Source organism: Neopsephotus bourkii, unplaced genomic scaffold (genome assembly GCF_033783945.1).
Source record: "Neopsephotus bourkii isolate Nb327-2 ecotype Australia unplaced genomic scaffold, CSIRO-AGI_Nbou_v1 NB_1027, whole genome shotgun sequence".
Lineage (NCBI taxonomy): Eukaryota > Metazoa > Chordata > Aves > Psittaciformes > Psittacidae > Neopsephotus > Neopsephotus bourkii.
Window position 1 is genome coordinate 1,851,007 of NW_026901516.1, and position 25,681 is coordinate 1,876,687.

Sequence of the window (25,681 nt, forward strand, 5' to 3'; positions counted from 1 at the left end):
GGAAACTTGTTTGTATTTTCAGGCTATTTCAGAGATAAAGTGCTGGCTAGATGTTTTGTGAACACTTCTGGTTAGAGAAATTGCATTTGCTTCCTGTTTTTGTTTGTAAGCATTTTGTAAGTTTAAACTTCCTTTCTTTTCTAAGAACAAGCTTTCATGTGGCTTTATAGCAGTTTTGCAACGCAGGTTTTTTTCCTTTGGGTGTGATGCCTTGGCATACCTCTGCTTTAAAGAACCTGTGATTCTTGCTCTTTGATTAGTAGCCCTGCTTCAAGGAGGCTGTATCCCATCACTTAAGTGGAACAATTATTTCTACTTTGTAACTCAGAAATGTTAGCAGAGCAGTGGTCATTACCTGTCAGGACCAAAAAATGTAGCAGTTGAAGTCCCTGAGACTGGTAACCAAAGGACAGAAATAACCTATTCCCCATGTAGAGCACAGCAGCAGCAGACCCACAATATATATTTTGATCCTCAGATTTTCGTCATTGCCTATAATGCATTTGGCTTGTTAATATGGAAATCAAGAACCTGAATTCTTAGAAACTCAGCTATAAAACATTTTGGTTCTGTCAGCCTACTCTTAAAAGCAGCTGGTGTGCTTCCTAAGTCACTTCTCTGAGGCCATAAGCCACTGCTCAAAAAAAAATATGCAGGTATCTTAAAAAAAGTAAAATTATGCTTTATAATATTTGTGGAAGTTGCAGGTTCCTGTAGTCTAACCTTGGATAGACTGTTATCTGAGGAGGTTTGGGTATGCTGAAGTATGTCCTTGTGAAGTATGTTATTCTGAAGACAGAGTATTGCTCTTGAACAGACTGGAAGTACTGATATCTTTTGTCTCTGAACTATAGTAATTTCAGTTTAGTATTCCTTTGTTAATTGAAAAATGTGACAAAAACAGGAGAGACAACACTTGTAATCACAATAACCCTGTAATTTTCATAACTAACGACCATTTAGTTTGTTGCTGACATAAGTCATCCTTTTTTATTTTTGTGTAAAGTTTACAGATATTAAGAGAAGTTGTAGCCTTTGGTATGTTTCTATGCAGAAAAGAGAAAGATTTGCCTTTTCCTGTTAGGTATGTCTCACCATATTTGCAGGCTTCTGTGGTAAAATGAAGTTAAGCAGAATCAGCCAAAGGATCCCTGATGACAGGAAAGAAAGGAATTTTTGCACTCTGTTACCTAAAGTGTACTGACAGGAGATCTTTAGATTTAGATTCCTCCCCTACCAGGTAACAAAGGTGGGATCAGCCTTTGCTTTTGCTTAAACTGGGGACACAATCATTATACTACTGTTAAGTGTGTTATTATAAATACTGATATTCTAAACTCACACTGATAAACAATGTAGTAATGTTACTTATCAATATAAGGCATGATGGTTTAATATTTTCCTGCAAGTTGAAGTTTTATAGATAAGAATCAGAGAAATGTATTGAAATTCAACTTAGAATAGAGCCTCAATGTTCTTCAGTCCAGAACTTGATTGTGAAACCTGATAAGAAATTATATTGCATTAAACAAATTCTGTGTATGTGAACTAGCGAGTGGGACCCAGCAAGGGAAGGAGATTACAAAAATGACTTGCAACAACTCTAAAAAGAATGTCCTAGTAGAATATATAATGTTAAAGGGAAGCAGCAGTTTTAACAGTTTTTGTGATCAAATGTAAATTTATTTAAGACAATATAAGCTGTATACCCATCCCCTACTTGTGGAAGAGTTGTCCTATGTCTTTCTTCTACCGTTTTTCTTTGCTCTTCTAGAAACAAATCACAGGTATGGCTGAAACCAGATTAGCCATTACAGGACTGAAATCTCCTACAAGTTAGTATCAGAATGATTTCTTCTTCTTTGTTGCTCAAATTGTTGGACCAAGAGCCAGAGTTTATACCTGGTCTCTGATTGGAATGTTTTGTTAGAAAAGTGCCTTCTAAAGAACTGCCAGGTATTTGTAAAACAGAGACTTCAGATAGAAGAGCCTTAATGAATTCAAGACAGTTGAGCAATGGAAAAGAATTGTCATTCTTACAAGCTTCTCTTTTGAGTATTAATCTGTGCTATGCATTTATTGTCTAGCACATGTATTGGAATAAAAATTCCATACCTTTTTACAGGGTTATCATTGAACGGCTCATACACTTCACCAGTAGAAAATCCGTGGTTTATCATCTACTTCAGATATTTTTCTAGCTGGACGTGTGTTCTAGACTGGTTTAATCATAGTTATAGATTCTTTGTTTAATACTCATAATACTCTTCTAATTCAGCTTCTCAGCACTGAAGATTTTGTGTTAAGATTCGATGAGAACCTTTCTAATTCAGCTCCTGTGCACTGAAGATTTTGTGTTAAGATTTGATGAGAACCTTTCTATTTGTACTTTGTAAAGCAGTTTGAGAAAGAAGGGTCAAAACCAGTATATTCTCTTTTGCAAAAAAAAGCTGTAATTGCACCATTCTAAGTGGTCGCAAATTACATCAGTATCTTAACTGACACTGTAGCTTTAATAATTTTAGCATGGATTCTCACAAGAAAAAAATGCCTAGAACTTGAGTAAGGGCTTTGCTATTAAGAGGATCGAGTTTTAATTGTGATTGCTATAAAAGTGTCTTTCAGCCTCATGGCTTGTCTATTAGCATGAGTTTTTTTACAAAATGGTGTTCTTTTGGAACGCAGTTTGGGTCTATGATTTTTCTGACTTTATAAGATATTTGCAGCCTTTTGATCCTCAGGGGGCTTTCAGAAGGTTGTAACAAATTCTCTTCTTCTGAGACTGGTGGTTGTGCATTGATTCATCATAGGTGCCAGTCTGTAGAAGGCCTACCAGCTCAAGCTGGCATTTCTGGATGAAGTTAGAAATCAAAGCAATATCCAAAGGTTTCCAGTAGAAAAGGATACTGAAGAGCTTGTGTCTTCTCCCCTTTTCTGCGGGGTAACCCCTTCGTGACTGAAGGCAAGCAGCCCCATGTCCAAAAGAAGAAAACCTTTTACATACTTTCCTTTAGGATACGTGACTCAGCACAGTTTCTGAGCACTCGCTGACAAAGGTTTGGAGCAGGTATGTTGTGTCTGCCTCTGTGCAGTGCCCTAGATGCAGTGCTTCTTACCAAGGGATTGCTGCTTTGAATGCACAGGAGAGCTCTTGCTTCCATGATAAGGTGAGACCTGTCACAAAGGATTATTTGTGTTCGGTATGAGGAAACAAAAAGTATAACTGGGACATGGTAACTGTTTATATAAGATCCATGATTTGGCAGTATCCATGGCAATTTTCATGCCATTCTCTGGATTTAAATGCAGGGAAGCAATGGCAGAAGGATTGTTACCATCCTTGGAGGCCTATACGAGGCCTGTGATGTCTTTTATGATCAATAAAATGCAGAAGCAGAAATTCTTGTGGCAAGAAGGTGACTATTTAGAAGTTGAAGTGAAAATAAAATGATTGTCACTTCTAGTGCCATATTGGCACCTTGACCCACAAATTGCTGGAGGCATGGGGAGCACACCAACAGTGTATTTTGCCATGTTCTTACACAATTCCTTAGACTACAGGCAGTTGAGACAGCTGGAATACAGGATTGTACAAACCCTTAGTTTGACCTTACATTTGTTCACCACTTTATTTCCTTTTCAACCACAGAATTGCTTGGAACTCCAAAATCACATGTAGATCAGCTTCAATATTGCTAGCAGAAGAAAGGCTAGTGGTATTACTTAGTACTTGCTGCCGCAGTGTGTTTTCTACATTTCAAGCATTACCTGGAAACAAAATAAAGCTTAAAGCAGTAATAGACGTACATGCTGTGAGGATATTTGTATGGATAATAAAGTTTTGCATTTATTGTACTGCTGCAGCTCACGCATTTAGTAAAAGCATTTGGCAAATGCTAATGAATTTGTTCCCACAACAGAAGCACAGACATGACAGCCAATAGTTCTCAAATTTAAGTGTCTAAAATTAGACACCAAAGTGGTTTTAGAACCCATAATAAAAGTGATTGAATTTTTACAACTGTGGAATACTCAGCTCTCTGCAAGTGGCTTCATTACTCACACAAAATATAAGCACTTGTGAAAGACATACGTTTTCTCCCACCAGTGTGGAAAGAAAAGCCTTGTCCTATGAAAGCTTATTGCCAAGCTCTCATTCATGTTCAGGGAGTCAGGATTTAGTTCCTTTGGTTTGGGAAGTGCTGTGTCACTGGGGCTGCTGCTAGGAGTTTTGAAACTGATTTCAGTGGGATTTTTGTGACTCACCTCTGAGGATTGGGCCATTGCTAGTTAACTGCTCTGGTAAGTAACTGTATATATGCTTATGTACAGCATAGCAGTTTTCAGCCCTAGGGTCCACAGAAAGAGGAACAACACAGCAACAACCAAGTTGACCATGCTTTTTGTCAACAAACAATTATAACACAATAGAGAGAGACCACAAACTTGCTGAAATAGAGTGAGACTAGATAAACAAGAATGAAATGGAAAGTAGTTTATATTCTCATAAGGATATGTACCCAAGATTAAGGAAAAATATCTCAGAAAATGTTGTTGTCCATAGGGCTGGCAAGCAAAACACTTTTGAGAGGGAGAGAACAAGAGAGGAAGGGAGGAAAGCAAGAGATGATCTCAAATCAGCCTTCTTGATCTCTACAGATAAAGATCAAGTTGTTTAAAGAAGAACTTGCATTTTAAAATATGAGCTTGGGAAAACTGCATATTTCCCACTAGTTGCTCTTCTAGAGATATGCATGCTTTAAAAAGATCTTAAGAAATCTGGATTTATCTAGCATCAGAACCTTTTCAGACTAACTCTCCTGACCTCAGTAGATAAGGATCAATCTTCAGGAGAGAAAGAGACAGTGTATTTTAAAGTGTGAACTTGCTGCTCCTTATAAGGTGGTTTTTTTAGTAGGTTTTGTTTTCAGGCCAATTGGTGCATTCAGATCAAGGAACGTTAGAGACTCCAGGCCTTGAAGACTTGTGTTCCATTACCTGTATATTCTGATCTTTTTCTTTGGATGTGTCAGTATTAATCCCAGCCTGTTAACAGGCTTGTCTCAGCCTTTTGGATAACTCTGCCAGATGCAACTTTCTTCCCAGACTGAACTGAGCTGCATAGGCAACATGCACAACAGCACTGCTGAAACTCCACTTATGGCTGAAATGTGGAATGAGACTCGGTCCACACAGTCACCGAGCTCCGAGTTTTCCCTGGGCGTGTTGGTGCTGCTGGCTTTCCTCATGGTGTTGCTCGCTTTGGTGACCATCCTTGGAAATGCCCTGGTGATCCTGGCTTTCATCATGGACAGAAACCTCAGGCATCAGAGTAACTATTACTTTCTCAATCTTGCTATTTCTGACTTTGCAGTAGGTAAGTCACAGCAGTGGAGGCACGTACTGCTTTTGTCCTGGGAATCTTAGGAGAAGCAGTGGGGTTTATTTTCTGGGTGGGTGGTTTCTTCTAAGAGAACTGTTTGCCAGGTGTGTGTCTGGGGGGAGAGTAAGGAACGGTGCAAGCTGCATGAGGTGTTTTAACAGCCTATTATGTGTCACAATATGTTAGAATGAGAAATGCATCCTTTGTCAGGTACATAGGTAATGCTTAATGTTATCACTTCAGGAACAAATACTACTGTCTGTGAATACATTTAGAATACTAAAGAGTGGGAGTTGTTTGTAAAGGGTCTTGACTAAAGTCTGGATAGCCAAACTGAATACAGTATACATTATCTGGCAGATCTTGCACACATGGTTGATACCCTCTATTTCAAGATTTCTACTTTCATAAAATAATTACCGAAGTTTGTAATGAAATGGCAATGAATAGTAGTTTTAACCATTTTGCTGTACATGCTCTATCTAGAGTCATACTGTAGAAATATGTATTTGTACAGGTAAACAAAAATAACAAACAATTTCTAAGCATGTTCCTCCTGAATGCTAAAATCTATAAAACAACTTTCTGCTTGAAAGAGCCAGTGTTATTTTCTCTGTAGATGCAGTGATTCTTTATCATTGCAAACAACACCGTTAATGCTTCAGCCTCACAAGTCTGCATTGGGACTGTGTGTGTAGTGTTATGAGCTAGAAATTCATTAAAATAAGGTCATATTGGCACTTTCACAACAGTTGGGTTTAACAGCCTATGTTGAGATATCTATGGGTGCGGATCACTCATGTATGTTCCCACTGCTTGTTTTGTTCCCATAGATAATATCCTATCAGCCCACCACTGAAAAGTGGTTATGATCTAGAATTATGATGAGAAGAAGTGTTAGGCTGGGTGTACTTAATTAACTGTGCAGGTTTTGTCAGCCTTTTGATCTTATAGTTTTAAAGGTTAGTCTGAAATTCATATTGTATTTCTAGAAAAATTTATTCTGGAGCATTTTCAGGCACCTTATCATGCTTCTAAGAGAACAGAATAGTGAAAATTGGATAATTTATTGTAGAAAGCAGTTAGTAAATTACACTGGGGAGAAAGATGTTTTTGCTTGTTTTACTTTCAGTAGTTAATACAGAATAGTGTTTACTTCAGCAGGTTAAAAAGTCAGTTGCTCTTTCCTTTAGCAGGTGATATAAACAGAAGAAGTAATAATGATACACAATAAACACGATATGCCTTTCAGAAAGGTATTAATTATGTTGCTGGTGCCTAGTTTGTAGTACAGTGTTCATTGGTTGCATGACAATACAAAGCCTTCCACATGGCAGTTTCAGTCAGTATCATGCTTTTATTGGATACTGCAGTAATGTCTCTGTTTTCATGAGCACTGCTGCAGTGTTTACTGACGTGTGTGTTTGTTTTATTTCCACAGGTGTGTTCTGTATTCCTTTGTATATCCCTTATGCCCTGACAGGGACGTGGCACTTGGGAAGAGGCCTGTGCAAGACCTGGCTAGTTATGGACTATCTCCTGTGCTCAGCTTCAGTGTTTAACATCGTTCTTATCAGCTACGACCGTTTCCTGTCAGTTACAAAAGCTGTAAGAAGAGCTTTTCTAATTATTGATTTATATATATTGCTATTTCTATTAAGCTCTGAGAGTTCACAATTAACACTAGAAGCTAAATAGTCCTTCATGATTGTACCATTTTTTTTCTAGAGAAATGTTGATATTTCAATGTTGCATTGGGATTTTGAGATAGGACAATGTCTTGCCTATGATTTCAGTGTTTTCCTCCTGCTGCCTGGATTAGAAATTATTTAATTACACTACAGAGAAGGTGGGAAGGTCAAGGTAGGAAAGGGGCAGCAGCAGTGTGGAGAACTTGGGCTTTGGTCATTAGAATAGTGGTAATGAAAACTAGGTTGAGTCAAGGATGTGCTTAGTCTTGGGATAAATTTTAAAAGAAGAAGATATGGAGAGAGAGGTGAGATGGACTGACTGGAGATCAGATGAGGCTCTTCATTACCGCAGGGGGTGATTGACATGTACTGCTAAAAAGCAGCTGGGTGGAAACTAATCACTTTAAGCAAAAAGAATGAACCAAAATATGTGGAGAAGAGGTGCTTCTTGAGTATTACCATTCTTCTGCTTAAGAAGATATCTGAGGAATCCAGTGGTAAATAATTCACCATTACTAAGCTCTACCTGATGTTTGGTCCAGGTGGAAGATGATCAACATCCTTTGCTTTTGATGAGTGTGCTAGCTCAAGTGACATGGGCTGTGTTAGTCTGGGAGGTTCTTGTTTGGCAAGTGCTGTTGCAATGCCTAATCTCTTCTTCCCCACTGGTGTGGTTTTAGGGTTGATTGGGGTTTTTTAAGTTAAGAATGAAAATCCCTGTATTTAAGAAACAGTAATATTGAAAAATACTCATGAAATTGCAGGTGTTAAAATGTGAGAAATGTAAACTGAAAAGACCTATGCAACACAACTCAGCTCCATGTTCTTACACACTGTTGCTAGTCTTTACTTACATGATCATATTTTGCTTTTCCTGTTTATGTAATTAGGATGAAGTGAGTCCAGGACAGTGTAACATAAAGAAAAGTTATCATGCTTCCTCACAGACTTGGGATCCACCTCTGCCTCTGCTGCAAACCTAGCTTGTGGCCAGGGGCCAGTCATTTCAGATTTAACTGTTTGTGAAGCTGTGATGAGCTTCCTGTTTTCGGCCGACTAAACTGAAATGGTTGTGCTCTTGCAAAGGGATGCAAATTAGTTGTTGCAGAACTGGAGTTGGGCTCTGAGCTGATATAATGCTGTAAGATGTAGAGAAGTCTGAAACTTCAGGCTACAGGTGTTTAAAAGAGAAAATGTAAAATAATGATTGAAACACTGCAGTTGTGCTCTGTTAGTCACTGGTAAAATAGGGACAATAGCCCTTATGCCATGTGTGGCTGTGAAGACACCATTCATTACTACTTGTATAGCATATAATGAACAGCAGTGGAAGCTGATGAGAAAGGTAGTGCTTCTGGTTTGGAGTAAAGCCTGGGATGACAAATGTTGAACAGTGTGGAGGAAATAAAACTGTCCAGCTTCTTATTTTCATCATCTTGTGCTCTGAAAGATGCTGGGGACCAAGAGCTACAAGTATGTATTGTACATACTTGCTGGGCTATTACAAGGGCAGTTTTAACTCTCATGTTTCCTAACAATGGATGCTTTTGTCTCTTAGTATTATTTTCAAAGATAGATATTTACTGCAAGAGAGTAAAATTAATTAATGCAGCCTGGGTAGACACAAAAACATTGAGATTTCCATGAGCTGTTTACAAGGTAATGTTTCAATAAAGTAAGGGATATTAAAGCTTACATGAAGATTTTTCTGCTATAGCAAGAGGAAACAGTATCAAAAATTACACTGTCTAGTGTTTGCAGTCTTACATGGCATCCTGTTTACTTCTGGCAACCTGGATTCTACTTTTGTCTGTTGAGGAAAGACGTCCCACAGCTGCTTTTCCTCTGAGCCTGGGCATTTCATGAATCATAAACTGATTTGTTATTGCTACCTTACTGTAGTAATGATGAAAACAAGGCATATCCTTTCACACCTGGAAGCCAAATGGTAGTTTAGCCATCATAATTTCTGGTCCTCTCCAAACCTAAGTATTAACCACAGAGCTACAGTATTTGATGAACAAGACTAATAGAATTTTTCAGGACCTTATGTAAGTGAAGATGTTTTAGGTGTCTGGAGAACTACAGAACAAATATTGTGTTTGACTTAACTGCTTATGTTTTTTTAAGATGTTCCAAAATGCTGTCTAAATAGAACATGTCCTTTTCCTTCACAGGTATCTTACAGAGCCCAGCAGGGAATAACATCCAACCCTGTCATCAAGATGGTGGCCATCTGGGTCTTTGCCTTTCTCCTCTACTGCCCAGCAATCCTCTTCTGGGAGCCCGTGGCTGGACACAGCGTGGTACCAGCGGACCAGTGCTATGCCGAGTTCTTCAGCAACTGGCTCTTCCTCCTGTGTGCGTCCACCCTGGAGTTCTTTGTGCCGCTGCTGTTGGTGACCTACTTCAACGTGCACATCTTCCACAGCATCCAGAGGCGCCAGCGGGGTGGCAGCATCCAGAGCTGTGAGCATTCAAGGACCAGTAGCCTGTCCTGGAGATCCTGCCTTGTGCCAAGTCCAGGAGCATCTTCTCCTCCATCAGAAGCAGAGGACAGTATTTCTTCATTAACAAGGCCATGGAGACCAGCAGTGGAGACTAACTGTTCATCTCCAACACAAACCAGCTCCACAGCTCTAAAAAAGGATGTTTCTGTTTCTTTCTGCTCAAGGTCTGGGTCAAAACTGCAGCAGGACAAGAGAATAGCAAAGTCACTTGCTATAATTGTGTGTGTGTTTGCCATTTGCTGGGCCCCATACACTTTACTAATGATCATTCGTGGGGCCTGCCAAAGAGAGTGCATCCATAAGTCCCTGTATGAAATAACCTTTTGGCTTTTGTGGCTCAATTCTTCTCTGAATCCATTTCTCTACCCTCTCTGTCATATGAGATTTCGAATGGCTTTCATGAAAATACTATGTCCCCAAAAGTCTGCAACACTGAGATCACCTAAGACACCTTCTTTTTAGAAAGTTAAAGTAAATGTCTTACAGATAATGTTCCTCTCTTATATAGTACTATTTTCTCATATGTATCTTAAGCAGAAGTAGCAAACAAACTTTGTTTACTAATGGCATTGGTGAAGAGTGAGACAGAGGTATGCATTTGCCTTGATTCTGCTAGTTTTCAGGCTATCATTTTTTTTTTTTTTTGATGGTATTAAGCCAGGTTAAACACCATCCAGTGCATTGAAAAGAATAACACTTTTTGCTGGATATCCTTTGTGGTTTGTGGGTTTGAGGTACTTTTTGCTTTTAATTTTTGTTGTTTTCATTTCTTTTTAATATAGAGCTGGTACTATGAAAGAATCATCTATTGATAACTCCATAGAGGTTCATTGGAAGGAGATACCTGTTTGTGTGCGTGTTGAATTAAAATTTATGCCCTATTTGTGAACCCAAAGCTCTCAGTGAAGAAGCAGTTCTGCTACATTTTTGGAAGGTTGTATAAATACTCAAGGGAGCAGTAAAATTTTGGTTTAAAAACTATTACAAAGACAAGATTGTGCCCTGTAGTCATTATAATTCAGTGTAATTCAAACATTATAACTCAAACAACGTGCAAGTGAGTGAACTGCCTAATCTGGCATACCTGTCCTTTTCTAATGTTAATATAGTCCATACCTGGTCTTGCAGGACACAGGACACCTAAGTTAGTAATTCTGGGTGATTTTCAGAGAATGAAAGTTTCCATGGTAATGGCGTTTTGAGATTGGTTATAACCTTAAAGGTCTTTTCCAACCTAGTTGATTTTAGGATTCTAAAAGCATGTCATTCTAAAATTGTCACAGGCTTAAATGGTTGTTACTCTTTTCACCAGTATTGTCTCTTTTCCTGACAGTGGCTGCCTCTTTGGTCATGCTTAAATGATATTTAGTACCATATTTGTGCACTATTTGATTACCTAAAAGATTGGCCTGGTTTGGACACGTGATCACATTCCTCCTGGATTGGCAGAGCAAGCAATGAAAAGTTCTTACTGGATTGATGATTTTGGCTGGCTCTGCGAGAATAGATGATACCCTTTTGGGTGTAAAGATTTGCAAGTGCAAAGATACTCTATCAAAATATCTGGAACAAATTTGAACTGGAAGGGTGATTTTTATACTAGATCGGTTCTTTGTGTCCTGTTACTGTGGCATTATATGGATTTTCTCTGCTGCTGGACCAGTATAAAACTGGATTTTTTCTATCACTGATTGATGGTTTCTATTGCTGCTTGAGAATGGGATTCACACAGGTCTGAAAGCTGATACAGAGGTGTCTTAAGCAGCTGTTAATAAAGAAAATGGTTGAATATGCAGTGCTGGAAGGAGTGCACAGATGTGTTGGAGAAGCCAATGGAGCTTGATTATAAGCCATTCCATGTGGCAAAGTTTTTCACCTTGTGTTGGGTGTTGCAGCTCACCCAGAAGGCTTTAATGGATGGGTAAGTGAAAGTCACTGATTAACTTTTCTTCTCTCTTTTATGTAATTTTCTTTCCTCTTTGTACATGTATAAAAATCTATAAAATATGGAAAGAGAAATTTGATGCACAGAAAAATGAAGAGCAATAGTCAATTTAAACAGTATTTTTTTATCTAATTTAAAATAGGCTGCAGAAGTGTTACAAAAGCAGAGTACTTTTTTGCAAGCACAATTCAAACACATGTAAGCAGCTTAATCATAGTGGTGGCTTTGAGGAGCTAAAATAGCATTCTGTTCAGAGGTCTGGAACTGAAGACTTCTCTTAACAGTTTTCACACTGGTGGAGGATCATCTTTCACCACCCATTTTCATTACACTCCCTTACCTCACACGGGTAGCGTTATGGATTGTGAGCTGATTGCTAAGAGAGATACAGCTTCGGGAGGAAGTCATTGATTCAGCGCAGCTGTTTTCACTGTCATGAGATAAGGTGCTGGCATAGATTTTGTGGTGTTTGTTTTTCTGTGAGGCTTAAGAAACCCCCAAAACACACACTTATAACATTTATAGAATAACTGGTGTACTAAATAAGCATCTGTTAAACAGAGAAACTGAAGTTAGGACCAAAATGGGAAAGTATTTGAACTGTCTGCTTTTCCGTTCCTGTGCTTCTTAGCATAAAATTTCAGTTTGCATTTTGTGTCGTTTACTTTGGAAAAATGGCCTACAAAATTATTGACAGGCAAAATGTATCCACATTTTGCACTAACGGAAAATGGCTTTGTCAGGGAGCACAAAGTGAAGCAAATCTGAAACCACACATTGTGCTGCTAGAGTAGTGAAGCTACTAGGAATCAATGTTTTTGATGTCATGTATTACACAGGCAGTGTTCAAACTGTTTTGTCACTCCACTCCTCTGTATTTCAAGAATTTGTTGTATTTTTCTAGTTGTTGAAAGTTTTGCTTACTGCTCCTAGGGTAAATCAAGTACTTAGTTGCTGTGCTCACAGCATTAAAGCTGCCTTGGTCAAGGCAGCATCTTAATTCTTCTCCCTAGGGAACATTTTACAGGGTTATGGTAGGATACTTATTCAGCCTTTGTTCTTGGGCATACCTTTCATGCACTGAAACAAATGACTTCACTTGCCAAGTATTTCTAAGCCAAGTCTCTCTGCCCACTCACTCACCCATTTCACCATTCCATGCCTTTGAGTTTTCTTCTGTCTTTGCAGCTGTCCAATAGGTCTTGTAAATACATGGTGACAGTGGCATATGACTCTGAGGTTCTACTCAAACCACAGCAGTGTTTTTCTAACTTGACCCTCTCAGGTCTTAAAAAAAGCAGCAAATAAAGCATACATGTTGAAAAACTTGTGGTATCATTTGCTAGTTTATTTCTTGGATGAGTATTTAACCCTAACAATTCTCATAATGACTGTCTTCTTTATGTCAGGCTAAGGTTTTCCTCCACAGGAAGGATGGATAGACCACATAAATTTCCTCCTCAGTCCCTATGATTCAAACTTCAGCATTGATTTATTCCCTCATTTTTAAAAGCAAATGACTCTTCCCCCCTTGTCCACTAATCTAGACATTTTATCAAAGAAGACAACTGAGTTTCTCAGGCATGATGTATCCTTGATAAACCCATGCTGGCTGTTCCCAATTACCTTTTGCTCCTTCAAGTTCTCAGAAATGCCTTTAAAGAGGACTTGCTCCAGTATTTTCCCAGGGATCAAAGAGAGGATCAACTTTTAGCCTTGTGGCATCATTAGAACATGGTTGCACCATTTGCCTTTCTTCAATTGTTGGGAACCTCCCTTCATCTCCATGACCTTAGAAAGTGGCCTTACAAGGATGGTAGCTGGTTCTCTCAGCAGCCTTGGGTGCAGCCCATTGAGTCCCATGGGCTCTTCTTATGGGTCAAGTCCTGTCAAGTAATCCCTCCCTTATTTTCACCTGTTCCTGACAGGTCTCCTCCCTGAACTCATTCACTAAGCATGGAGGAGAGGGAGACCTAGTTAGTGAAGAATGAAGTAAAGAAAACATTGGGTACCTCAGCTTTATCTGCATCCACTTTCACTGCATCTCTGGCCCCATTCAAAAAAGTGTCTACATATTTCTTATTCAACATTTTACTATTAATGGTGTGGCTGAAGTTCTTTGTGTTGTCCTTGATGCCCTTCTACAAGCATCAGCTGTAGGTGAGCTTTGGTTTTCCTAGCATCATGCTTAAATGGCCAGGCAACATTTCTAAATTCTCCTTTAGTAGTCTGTTCCTGTTTCATTCTGCTTTTTCACATTGTAGCTTTGCTGGTAAGCCAGTATCCTGATATATCTACTTGTTTTCCTGAGAATAGGAATGGGCTTTTCTTGTGCATGGAGGCTGCTGTTCTTAGAGATCTGCACGTTCCCTGAGCTCCTTTGCACTTCAGAGCGCCTCCAGTTGGATCCCACCTACCACTTTCCTGAATGAACCAAAGTCTGCTCCTTTGGTCCATTGTCTGTGCTGCTACTCTCCTCCCTCACCCCCTTTAGCATCTTGAACTCTTCTGCCTCAGAGTCGCTGCAGCCAAGGCTGCCATTGATTTCACATCCCTAACCAGCTCCTCTTTACCAGTGAAGAGCTGATCTAGCTGTGTGTCACTCCTGTTGACCTTTTCAGTACTTGCATCAGAGAGTTCTCCCTGACACCCTCTAGGAATATTGTTGATTGGATTTATGACTGCACAGGGAGCTCTAGGCTCTCCTGTGTGTTCCCCAGGCTGCCTTTGTGCATGCACCTGAGGCAGGTGTCTGTCTGCCACATTTTATTATTCCCAAGGTCTCTTCTGTTCCTGTTACCCTACATCTTTTGCTTTAATTACTTTTTATGATGTATTGGTGTTGGAACTAAGTGATCTTAAGGTTCTTTCCAACCCAAACCATTCTATGATTCTATGATTTCCCTTTGTCTCCTTAAGACAAGACTAGAGTCCCTCACCTCTCCTCTCCATGTTTTGTCCACCCCCTTCTTTCCTTGTTTCTTGCCCTATATCTTCTCAAGCATACATCCTTATGGCTGCAACCCAAAAAGCTGGTTGCAGGATGTGTCATGGTGTTATGGAGATGGTGAGCTGCAGGCATGAGTCACAGACATGCAAGACTGCCAACTTCTGTGTACTTTAAGCAAAATAAATGGAATTAGTTTATTGTTACAATACTTCAGTGTTTCCTGTAGGCTTTATTTCTTCCATGGTTCTAAATGTATATTTAAAAATGGATGGCTTCTCTTTTCTGCACATATTAGGTAATGGCTTGGATAACACACTTGTATTTTTTTTAAAGGGATAATCATAGACTCATAAGTGAAAATTGTGATGAGGAAGGAATATGCCTCCTCATACCTGAAAAGGAGTAAGGGTTTGGCACTGTGTGGGCTAGGAAGCAGAGGATTAGGTGGGCCATGCTTATAAAGTCTTCCGAAGTCCAGGTATTTGGTTTGCTGTGCCCAGAGCTAAACTTGCGTCTGATTAGGATGAGCTGAAAAGGTGATACTTTTGCTGTGTATAACTAGATTTTAACCAGCAACATTAAGAAATACACATTTGTTCTTAAATATAAAATTTAGCAAGTGGCATAGCAGCAACAGTGCCTACATTTTAATGTAAGAAATAGAATTGTAATAATTCAAATCCTTCTTTAACTTGGACCACTGGGGAAGTGAAAATTAAATCTATTTTTAGCTTCAGCAGAATTCTGTGTAAAAATGCTTACACATTGCTAATATGCAACTGCTTGACGGTGAACAGACTTGTTTTCAGACTAACTCTTCTGACCTCAGTAGATAAGGATCAACCTTCAGGAGAGAAAGAGACAGTGTATTTTAAAGTGTGAACTTGCTGCTCCTTATAAGGTGGTTTTTTTATAGATTTTGTTTTCAGGCCAATTGGTGCATTCAGATCAAGGAATGTTAGAGACTCCAGGCCTAAAGACTTGTGTTCCATTACCTGTATATTCTGATCTTTTTCTTTGGATGTGTCAGTATTAATCCCAGCCTGTTAACAGGCTTGTCTCAGCCTTTTGGATAACTCTGCCAGATGCAACTTTCTTCCCAGACTGAACTGAGCTGGATAGGCAACATGCACAACAGCACTGCTGAAACTCCGCTTATGGCTGAAACGTGGAATGAGACTTGGTCCACACAGTCACCAAGCTCCGAGTTTTCCCTGGGCGTGTTGGTGCTGCTGGCTTTCCTCATGGTGTTGCTCGCTTTGGTGACCATCCTTGGAAATGCCCTGGTGATCCTGGCTTTCATCATGGACAGAAACCTCAGGCATCGGAGTAACTATTACTTTCTCAATCTTGCTATTTCTGACTTTGCAGTAGGTAAGTCACAGCAGGGGAGGCACGTACTGCTTTTGTCCTGGGAATCTTAGGAGAAGCAGTGGGGTTTATTTTCTGGGCGGGTGGTTTCTTCTAAGAGAACTGTTTGCCGGGTGTGTGTCTGGGGGGAGAGTAAGGAACGGTGCAAGCTGCATGAGGTGTTTTAACAGCCTATTATTTGTCACAATATGTTAGAATGAGAAATGCATCCTTTTTCATATAAATATTTTTAATGGTGCTTCAGAGAAAAAGAGCAACTATTGTATGTGAATACCACTTGAAGAAAAGGGGTTGTTTGCTACAGTTTATGATTTACTTTGCTCCTCCTGTAAGATTGTTCATCACACACTTCAGGACATGATTATGTTTGACAGTGTGACTGTTTTCTTATGCAGCTACCTGTGGTACATCCAGGTAAATTAATTACTTTTCTACATAGTACTAACGGCTTTTGAGTGTGTTACACTGCTAGAAAACACTTTGACTATGGTTTTATACTGGCTTTAACTCAGTGCAATGCAACCTATAGATCAAACGGGTTGATGGCAGCAATAGCCTGCTGGCATCTCCCATCTGTTTTCTTTAGTAGTCCGCTCTTTCCATAGTGTCATTGAAAAAGTCAAGAAAGTTGGCCCCTGGAGGTACCATGGATCCAGCTGTGGTGCATGATGGTAGGCAAAGAGGTGGGGGACATGAATGCCTTCAGTGTTCAAGCCAGGGAGACAGCCTACGTGACAGAAAAGCCTGACAAAACCATGGTCATGGGGCAGATGTTCCAGCAAACACCTGGACTTGGGGCTAGCAAGGAGGTATTTCTTGCAGAAGTGCTTAAGACAGTCACAGAGACCAGTATTCGCCGAGTTAAGAGGAGGGAAACAGCACTCATCAACCTACTCCACCTCTGGCAATACTATCCCCTGTAACTGCAGTTTGTTGGGGCTCCGTAGTGAAGTATGAGTTTAGCCTTTAAGAAATTCTGTGATTTATGCCATTTATCATCTGTGGTGACTAATTCTGGGACTCGCCCCATGCAGCAGAAACCAAATAATGTGTGTGCTGGAGCTTTTGCTTCCTGCTTCAGCCAGACACTGTGCTCGAACTGCCATCTCATTGCTCAGGTCTTCTGCAAAAGTCTGTTTCTCCTCCTGTCTTACAGTTTAATCAAGAGATTTAAATATCTCTACATCATTAGAGGTTTAAATACTTCTACATCAATTCTTGTTTGTGGTTGGTACCTAATGGAGTCTTAAATCAACCAAGAGGAAATTATTTGTATCAGTGTTACGTTGGCCTATAGACCATTTAAACGTAAGACTGTCTCTAGGATCAGTCAGAAAATGCTTTACTTTCTGAAGATGCTGTGATATTTTCTTAATTCCTTAGAAGTCTGAAATCTTTCTAGGCATGTGACTCACATGTTTTGCATCTACTGATTAGTAAAAGTGAGAAGAATTTCAAATATAAATGCTTAAAGCCTGGTTCTTGCATCTGTATTCATATCTATAACTAAAAGTAGTTGTTACTTTTTGATGTGGTGCCAAACATCAATCCCACTGAAGTTGACGAGAGCAGCAGCTGTCATCAGCAAGTATGAAAAATGAGTATTTTGTACAAAAGGGATGCTGCTTGTGTTTGAGGTGTGTGTTAAAACAAGTCATCAGTAGTGAAACCTCTGTCTGCATTTCCCTGCTGCTGACAGTCTTATCAGCTGTCAGTGGGCCACATCTGCCTAGATATGTTCAGTAACTTCTAAGCTCTTGCTGTACGTACTAAGAAAAGAAGAATCTGAGGAGCTTGAAATGATCTTGAAGCTGCATATAGTTTTCTCTTTGTCTCTGGCAGATCAGCATTTCCAGGAATGTAGCATCAGATATTGCACCATACTTTTGAAAAAAAATATTAGTGGTAAAATGAAGAAGCTGCTGGCTTAAAAGTAAAACTAATGCATGACTTTTTATAAAAATACTTCAGTTGAAGGCCTTTGGGACAAAAAACAAACGTAACAAACAAAAAATGATTTCTGGAGTTAATGTCAGCTGGAGAACCTGTATGAAATTAAACTACCTTTTAAAAATGGGAGAAGGTTTCATACGTCTGCTTTGTCTACTCTGTGTCTTGTAGAAGAGGTTTCCTGACACCGTGCAGACTGCCCCATATATGCTCTGTAGCTTACAAATGCTTACCAATCTCACAATAATAACCAACATCAGCAACACCTGTAGATGTGTTTGGGGGAAAACTCTAACACAGATAAAAGACTAGAAGATAAACAGCAATGAGATTACACGTCAGAGCACAACCACAGTGCATACATGCTGCAGCACCGATTATGTTTCTTTAGAGACTCTAAGTTAGTTAGACTGCAATATTCTTATTCAGCAGATCCTTCTTTGCTGATTTGTCTTGAACGTATTCCCAACAATTGCTGTACATAAATGCAGTAAGATCTAATACATAGAAAGACACTGTCAGATTTCATGGGAATATAAGAATTTCTGTATATAAATTACATATTCACTGTAATAGATTTAATATTTTTTTAATTTTTTTTTTTAGCCATATACCAGAATATTGTCTCTCTCTGCTTCCAAGACTAGTGTTTGCAATACATATCAACCAAATGGTGTCTCTGTGGTTGCTTTTCATAGGTGTGTTCTGCATGCCTCTCTACATCCCTTACAGCCTGACAGGGAAATGGCACTTGGGAAGAGGCGTCTGCAAGCTCTGGCTAGTTATGGACTATCTCCTGTGCACTGCCTCTGTATTTAGCATTGTTCTTATCAGCTATGATCGTTTTCTGTCAGTTACTAAAGCTGTAAGTACTTTGTTTATAGCTTCTCTGATTTTGTCAAAACACCACTGGAGGATTTTATTTACCAACCTTTGCCATGTTGATGAGCATAAGCTCAAATGTAGTTAAAAGCCCTCAAAAATACATGTGGAGCATGTGGAGACTATTGGGTATTTGCAGCTTGATGGGGTAAAAGTTCTGCACTGAGCATGCTCCAGCCCAGAGCAGAACTTTTCTCATAATTTCTGCTGCAGGTTGCTGTTGTGTTGCTACTTGAGGGAGAGCAGGCTGAGGGGTGAAAAGGGTAAGGCAGGATAAAAAGGGGACAATAAAAAGGAAATTCAAAGTAAACTGGATTTGGGTTTGGACCTAAAATCAGGCATGGGAGGAAAAGCCAGTGGGGCTAGCGCAGTGAAGAACACTGCTGAGAATGTCTAGACCTGGGATATGGTCCCAAATAATCCTGGGGAAGATTAGGAGCAAGAACAAGCAGGATAGAGAGTGGGGGCCAACTGCAGTGACTGCCTGGGGACATGAGGCAAAAAGTCCTCTTGGTGCGTTCACAGGTATCTTACAGAGCCCAGCAGGGAATAACATCCAACCCTGTCATCAAGATGGTGGCCATCTGGGTCTTTGCCTTTCTCCTCTACTGCCCAGCAATCCTATTCTGGGAGCCCGTGGCTGGACACAGCGTGGTACCAGCAGACCAGTGCTATGCCGAGTTCTTCAGCAACTGGCTCTTCCTCCTGTGTGCGTCCACCCTGGAGTTCTTTGTGCCACTGCTCTTGGTGACCTACTTCAACGTGCACATCTTCCACAGCATCCAGAGGCGCCAGCGGGTTGGCAGCATCCAGAGCTGTGAGCATTCAAGGACCAGTAGCCTGTCCTGGAGATCCTGCCTTGTGCCAAGTCCAGAAGCATCTTCTCCTCCATCAGAAGCAGAGGACAGTATTTCTTCCTCCATGAGGCCAAAGAAAGAGTCTTTGGTAACTGAGACCTCATGTCCAACCAGAGCCAATTCCGTAACGCCAGAAAATAACTTTTCTGTTTCTTTCTGCTCAAGGTCTGGGTCAAAACTGCAGCAGGACAAGAGAATAGCAAAGTCACTTGCTATAATTGTGTGTGTGTTTGCCATTTGCTGGGCTCCATACACTTTACTAATGATCATTCGTGGGGCCTGCCAAAGAGAGTGCATCCATAAGTCCCTGTATGAAATAACCTTTTGGCTTTTGTGGCTCAATTCCTCTCTGAATCCATTTCTCTACCCTCTCTGTCACATTAAATTTCGAATGGCTTTCATGAAAATACTATGTCCCAAAAAGTTTGCAACATTGAGATCAGGCTACTTTTAGATTGAAAAAGAAAGGCTCAAGAGAAGCTGAATGAGGGATGTGATTCAGTTACGTAACACTGGAATTACCAGATACTAGATTTCTTACTAAATAAAGAGGTGTAACTCCTTACATCATAGAGTGGTTTACATTGGAAAGGACCTTAAAGATCATCTCATTCCAACCCCCTGCCATGGGCAGGGACTCCTTCCACTAGACCAGGTTGCTCCAAGCCCTGTCCAACGTGGCCTTGAACACTGCTGGGGATGGGGCAGCCACAGCTTCTCTCGGCAGCCTGTGCCAGTGCCTCACCACCTGCACAGTAAAAAGCTTCTTTCTCATATCTAATCTAAAACTCCCCTCTGTTGGTTTAAAGCCATTCCCCCTTGTCCTGTTACTACCTGACCTTGTAAAAACTCACTCTCCAGCTTTTCTGTAGCCTCTTTTTAGGTACTGGAAGCTGCTCCAAGCTCTCCCTCAAGCCTTCTCTTCTTCAGGTTGAACATGCCCAGCTCTCTCAGTCTCTCTCTATAGGAGAGGTGCTCCAGCCCCCTGAATATCTTCAGGGCCTTCTCTGGACTCACACGCACAGATCCATGTCCTTATGTGGGGGCCCCAGAGCTGGATGTAGTACTGCAGGTGGGAACTCAGGAGAGCAGAGTAGAGGGTGAGGTTTCACCTCCCTTGTCCTGCTGGTCACACTCCTTTTGATGCAGCCCAGGATATGGTTGGCTTCAGCACAGTGAAGCTGGCTCATGTTCATTTTATCATCAACCAACACCCGCAAGTCCTTCTCCTCAGTGCTGCTCTGAACCTGTTCTCTGCCCAGGCTGTGTTTGTGATTGCCTCAACCCAGGCGTAGGACCTTGTACTTGGCTTGGTTGAACTTCATGAGGTCAGCATCAGTCCACCTCACAAGTGTGTCAAGGTCCCTCTGGATGGCATTCCTTCCCTCCTGTGTGTTGACCACACCACACAGCTTGGAGTCAGCAAGCTTGCTGACAAACAATCTATCCCACTGTCCGTGTTGCTGACAGAGATGTTGAACAGCGCCAGTCCAAATACTGGCCCTTGAGGAACACAACATGTCACTGGTTGCCACAGTACAGTATTGGGAAATAAATCAGGAATCCAGTTGCTCTTGTCTCCCTCACTTCTTTTGAGCTATTATTAGTAGGATAGAGGAGTCAGACAGAAGCTGATAGGCAATAAAAATTACGTGGTTTATGTGAGGGTCTTGATTAGTCTTTTTATTCTTCTGATGTAGAAGTTATTTCCATCAGAGAAAGGCACAGGAGAACACTGTACTACTTATCCTTGAGCAAGGCAGCAGAAACACTGGGAACTGTCAGAGGGAGGGTTCAGTCCAAGAAGGTTCTTGTGGACCACGAGTCCCTGTGGAAGTTGCACAAGTAAGCAGCATTACTGACCTATGTGCTGATGACATGAAATTCTCCCTACACATGCTTTGAACTCATGGTTGGTGCAGGTCCTGCAAGATATGGCATGGGGTTCATGCTGATGAAAGGCATCAAAAAAGGTGCTGGTTAAAGGGAAAACTGATACCACCGTCAGATGCAAATTTCTCTTCTTTGGATAGGCAGAACTGTATGGGACTTTTCACACATGTATGGTTTGGTGAGATTGACCAGGCAACTTCCTGTCTTTCTTACACATGAAAAAAAACATAACAACAAAATAACCTGAACCTATTGCAAAATACCAGAGTAAAACTCTACTTTGAAGTACAGAACATGAAAATTGCTACGAAAATGTGTGAAGAAAAAGCTTTTATAAACAAAATTCATGTGTGTGTCTAAGTGCAAAAACTAGAACTGAATAAAAGACAGTGCTACACTTTCTAGGAGGAGTGTCTGGGTACTGGAGACATGGCACTTTAAATTGCTGAAAAACAGCATAGTCCTGCATAAAACATCCTTGGACTTTAAGCGAAAGAACTGATGAAGGACCTCTTGCTGAGCAAATCTTGGTAAGGAAAATTTGGTTTTATTGCTATTTGTGTGAGGGCCTTGTAGGTACCCAAAAGGCCTTAACTGCCATGACCAATCTCACTTGGATCCCCACCCCTGACATAAACCTTGGGCCCTGTAGCACTGTTACACTTAGGTTGTCATGACCTGGGGTACATGAGTGCCTGCAGGTTGCTCTCAGTTCTGTCCTAGCATTTTGGTGAAGTTTTAACTGGACTTCTGAGACTGGCCTTGTCCCAGCTCGTGTTTGTGTTGTGTTCTTCTCAAGCCATACCTGGGGAACTGAAGTTGTCCACAGTGGCATAATCTGTGATGTTACAGAATCATAGAACCAACTAGGTTTGAAAAGACCTTTAAGATCATCAGGTCCAACCATAACCCCATGACTGCCAAGACCACCACTAAACCATGTCTCTGAGGGCCTCATCTACAGTTTTTTAACAATTCCAGGGAAGAAATCATGTAAGTGGGGCAAATCCAGTCTGACCAGGGGCTCCCCACTATGTTCTCAGCTCTGCCTGCCAAGAGTCTCCTGTCCTTCTTCTCCCAAAACACTTCTAGATCCCACCCTTTCATTTTTTTATCAGTGCTATCCTAATACTTTATTGTTATATCAATTTCTCTTCAATTGCATCCTTCAGTGCTGCCTTTTTCTTTTTTCCTTGAAGCCTTACCATATTTCTTGTATTCCCGTAGTGCCTGGTTTCCCATTTTGCATCAGGTAATTCCTCCATACCGTCATACTGCTGATAAATTTGCTATGGCGCATATTTCTGTGTGCCTTGCTCAACAGTTCCCCAGGCACACTGGCACAGCTCTTTCACTAAACATGCTCTCAATTACATTACTGTTTTCCTTCTCATTTCTTGTACTGTGGAAAGGTCTTTCTTTTTTAAAAGATCTATACAGAAATCTAATATTCTCCGAGTGAAACCTATTGTAATGTGTTAGCAATCTAACACAGCCACAAATAACTTCCCTTACCTTATACAAACTACCATTCCTAGCCTACCTGTTGTTAGACTAGTGCAATTTTGGGGTAGAACCCAAGGTTCTTGCATATGATCACATCAGAGCAGGTCTCATCCCTGGTATTTCTAAAATGACAGTGCTGCTTTATCTCACAAACGCCAAACCCTAATGACCTGTATTCCTAATAAAACAATCATAGCGGACTCCCTTTGCTGGTATGGAGGTTCTGACACAATATTTTGGAAGGGTTTTAAGAACTTGAATTAACATGATGTAAAATGAAAAAAAAATTATTTAAGGCAAAGTTTTTAAAAATATCAGAAATTAATATCAGACGTTTTAAGCAAAGAAACTTAACAGATGCAGTCAGATCAGAAAAAAAAAAACAGTTCCTCTTTGGTTTTGATTTTAACTGCATGCATTTAGTTTAAAACCAATGTTTTACCATCAGTGTTAATGAAGTGAGTTAGAAATAGCTTTCCTGGTGTAAATAGGGTAAAGTGTTATAAAGTAGAGTGGCTGGATTTTTGTAGGGCAAAACTGGAGCAGCATCATATAAGGAGAGAAGATGAAGGTGAAGTCCAGTTTTTTTTCTGTGCAGAAGGGATTGCTTTCTTGAACAGAAGAGAAATGAAAAAGGCAGATTGTCTCTTTCCTTATATCATCAAATCTAGGGATTGCCCTCTCAAGGATTTTCCCCTCTAGCCCCTTTTCCAGGAGCTGGATCAGACTTTCTTGCTATCGTTTGCACAGTGCTCTGGTCTTCTCTCATATGCATACTTGCTCCCTGATTAACTCTCCCTCATCACCCTATAATTAAAGAAGAGTATTTGTTAAACTCAGTTGCAAGAAGACTCAATATAACCAATAGTGACTCATCATTGATGTGTTCTCTCTTGGGCTGTGGAGCTTTTAAAATCAGCCATTCACTTTCCCCATTTTCTATAGTATAATGTACAATGATTTACGTTTGTCCTCTTCACACTGGCATATCTTGAACACCCTAGGTCTGACCAAGGAAGAAACACAACCTCCCCCTAAAGACAATGCTTTTATTTCTTACTCCTAGGAAGGAGGAGAGTCACACTGCTGTGTAGGTGCCTTCTAAAACAGGAGGTCTGCTTTCCCCAAGTACCTGCATTGCCAACAAAGTGAGAAGCTCCTCCAGAGCATTATTTAGAGGAGCTAAACCCCTGACTTCATCCCTTAAGACAGCAGTTGAGAGGGCATGTTCATCCCCAGCTAAGCTTGTGAATGCAGGCACTGTGAGTACATCTGCTAGTTTTCCTTATGTTAGCTTCTCACAGAAGCCTCATTCTTGGGATGTTTTCCTCTCGCTGTTCCGACCTGCATGTTCCTGAAGATGTCACTAGTGCTACATGGCATGTTTAAACCTTGCAAATCCTTTCAAAAGGTGCCATTTATACGTACAATCCTGCACGATGTGACACCAGCACTTTCTGTTAAAACCACACCAGATCTGTTATATTACATCTAGTATTTACTCTGCTGCAGAAAAGATTAGGGGAGGGGATTATTGCCTTGGCAAAGAAAGGAAGATTTTAGTAATGCAGATAATAATAAGTTAGTGCAGGACTTCATCCTGAGTTGTTGTGCATAGAAACTGTCCTGTGCTCTGCATTTAAAGCAGAGCCTTATATCACTCATGGAAAAGGAGGACAAGTAATACTGAGCTGAGAGCAGGACCTCAGCAATGTGCCCTCTCCTCTGATATAAAGGGCTTTTCTCTCATGATTACTTTAGGCTATTTAATAGTGGACCGATGCTAAAATATCTGTCCCTCCTACCTTCCTGCTGCTGCTCCTGGCCCCATGGTTCTGCCCCACTGCCATTGTAGGTGAGGGCTTGTGCATCTATGCAGGATATTTAGTCTAGGAACTGATCCAGGTGAGAAGTACCTGGTTTTCTGTTTGGTTGGTTAGTTTAGGGTGAGTACCTTATCTAGCTTATCACAGAAGCATGGAATTACTAGCACCTGGTGTAACAGGATTGCTGAGATTTCTCCCTTTGTAAGCAGCTTGCCTTTGGGTCATCTTACAATGTTGAAGCTGCAGCTCAGCTTTGTACGTGAGTACTTGGATATGTTTCTCCATCATTTTCTAGAGATCAGAGCTTTAGCTTGGCTGTCTTGGTAAACCTGCAGCTACTTTAGCAAAGTTGTGCCAAGCTAGAGTGGAGTAGGACCTTGCCTTGATCTGTACAGTGAACAACTTCAAGGGATCTCTCAGCTGGGCTTTTGGGATTGGATGACTTCCCCAGCAGGACAGATTTCACTTCTATTGCTTTCCCTGGCATGCTAAGGGTCTTAGCAACTTTAGCTCTGTCTTTAGCCCTTTGTAAGGGAAAACTGTCTGTAACTGTTAAAATTAGTGGAGTTACCTGCTGAGACATTTACATTGAACTGATTCTGCTGCTTTTGACAACTGACTGCAAGTAGAGTCAGTCCTTGAGTATATACAGACAGTATGTCAGTGCAAATGCCTGTTACAGGACCTGAGCCAAATTAATTTCTGGAATATTGCCATGGAAGTTAATAGGTATCACCTCTGAAAATGAACTGTTTGCATTATTTGTATTATTTTTGAGGGGCAGGACTTATTAGGGAAAAAATCATGTCTAATTTGATTGGGATCACAGGCTGAAATCAGTAGGTTTACTGTCACTCATACTGATAGGGATTCAGGCTTCCAGTGATGCTGGGAAGTGAGAGGAGGATGACACTAAA

At 40.6% G+C, this 25,681-nt stretch overlaps 2 protein-coding genes across 3 annotated transcripts; both read left to right on the forward strand.

Moving 5' to 3' along the window:
* The first annotated feature begins 4,888 nt into the window (after window positions 1-4,888).
* LOC133216098 (histamine H3 receptor-like) lies at window positions 4,889-10,599 on the forward strand. 2 transcript variants are annotated; one of them, XM_061360526.1, is made up of 3 exons: window positions 4,889-5,332; window positions 6,825-6,991; window positions 9,252-10,599. In XM_061360526.1, exons 1-3 carry the CDS (start codon window positions 5,089-5,091, stop codon window positions 10,044-10,046), a joined length of 1,206 nt encoding a protein of 401 aa, XP_061216510.1. In that variant the 5' UTR covers window positions 4,889-5,088; the 3' UTR covers window positions 10,047-10,599. The 2 variants fall into 2 exon arrangements, with proteins under 2 accessions (XP_061216510.1, XP_061216509.1); XM_061360525.1 differs by having other exon boundaries at window positions 4,890-5,377.
* A 4,636-nt stretch (window positions 10,600-15,235) lies between these two features.
* LOC133216116 (histamine H3 receptor-like) lies at window positions 15,236-20,006 on the forward strand. The gene is made up of 3 exons (XM_061360556.1): window positions 15,236-15,853; window positions 18,499-18,665; window positions 19,208-20,006. Exons 1-3 carry the CDS (start codon window positions 15,565-15,567, stop codon window positions 19,991-19,993), a joined length of 1,242 nt encoding a protein of 413 aa, XP_061216540.1. The 5' UTR covers window positions 15,236-15,564; the 3' UTR covers window positions 19,994-20,006.
* Window positions 20,007-25,681: the final 5,675 nt, after the last annotated feature.

Bases quoted from the DNA above. Each gene is read 5' to 3' on its own strand.
- LOC133216098 (XM_061360525.1), top strand. From the start codon at position 5,089: ATGCAACTTTCTTCCCAGACTGAACTGAGCTGCATAGGCAACATGCAC. The intron at 5,378-6,824 runs GTAAGTCACAGC...TTATTTCCACAG, and splicing joins TATTTCTGACTTTGCAGTAG to GTGTGTTCTGTATTCCTTTG. The intron at 6,992-9,251 runs GTAAGAAGAGCT...TTTCCTTCACAG, and splicing joins TCCTGTCAGTTACAAAAGCT to GTATCTTACAGAGCCCAGCA.
- LOC133216116 (XM_061360556.1), top strand. From the start codon at position 15,565: ATGCAACTTTCTTCCCAGACTGAACTGAGCTGGATAGGCAACATGCAC. The intron at 15,854-18,498 runs GTAAGTCACAGC...TGCTTTTCATAG, and splicing joins TATTTCTGACTTTGCAGTAG to GTGTGTTCTGCATGCCTCTC. The intron at 18,666-19,207 runs GTAAGTACTTTG...GTGCGTTCACAG, and splicing joins TTCTGTCAGTTACTAAAGCT to GTATCTTACAGAGCCCAGCA.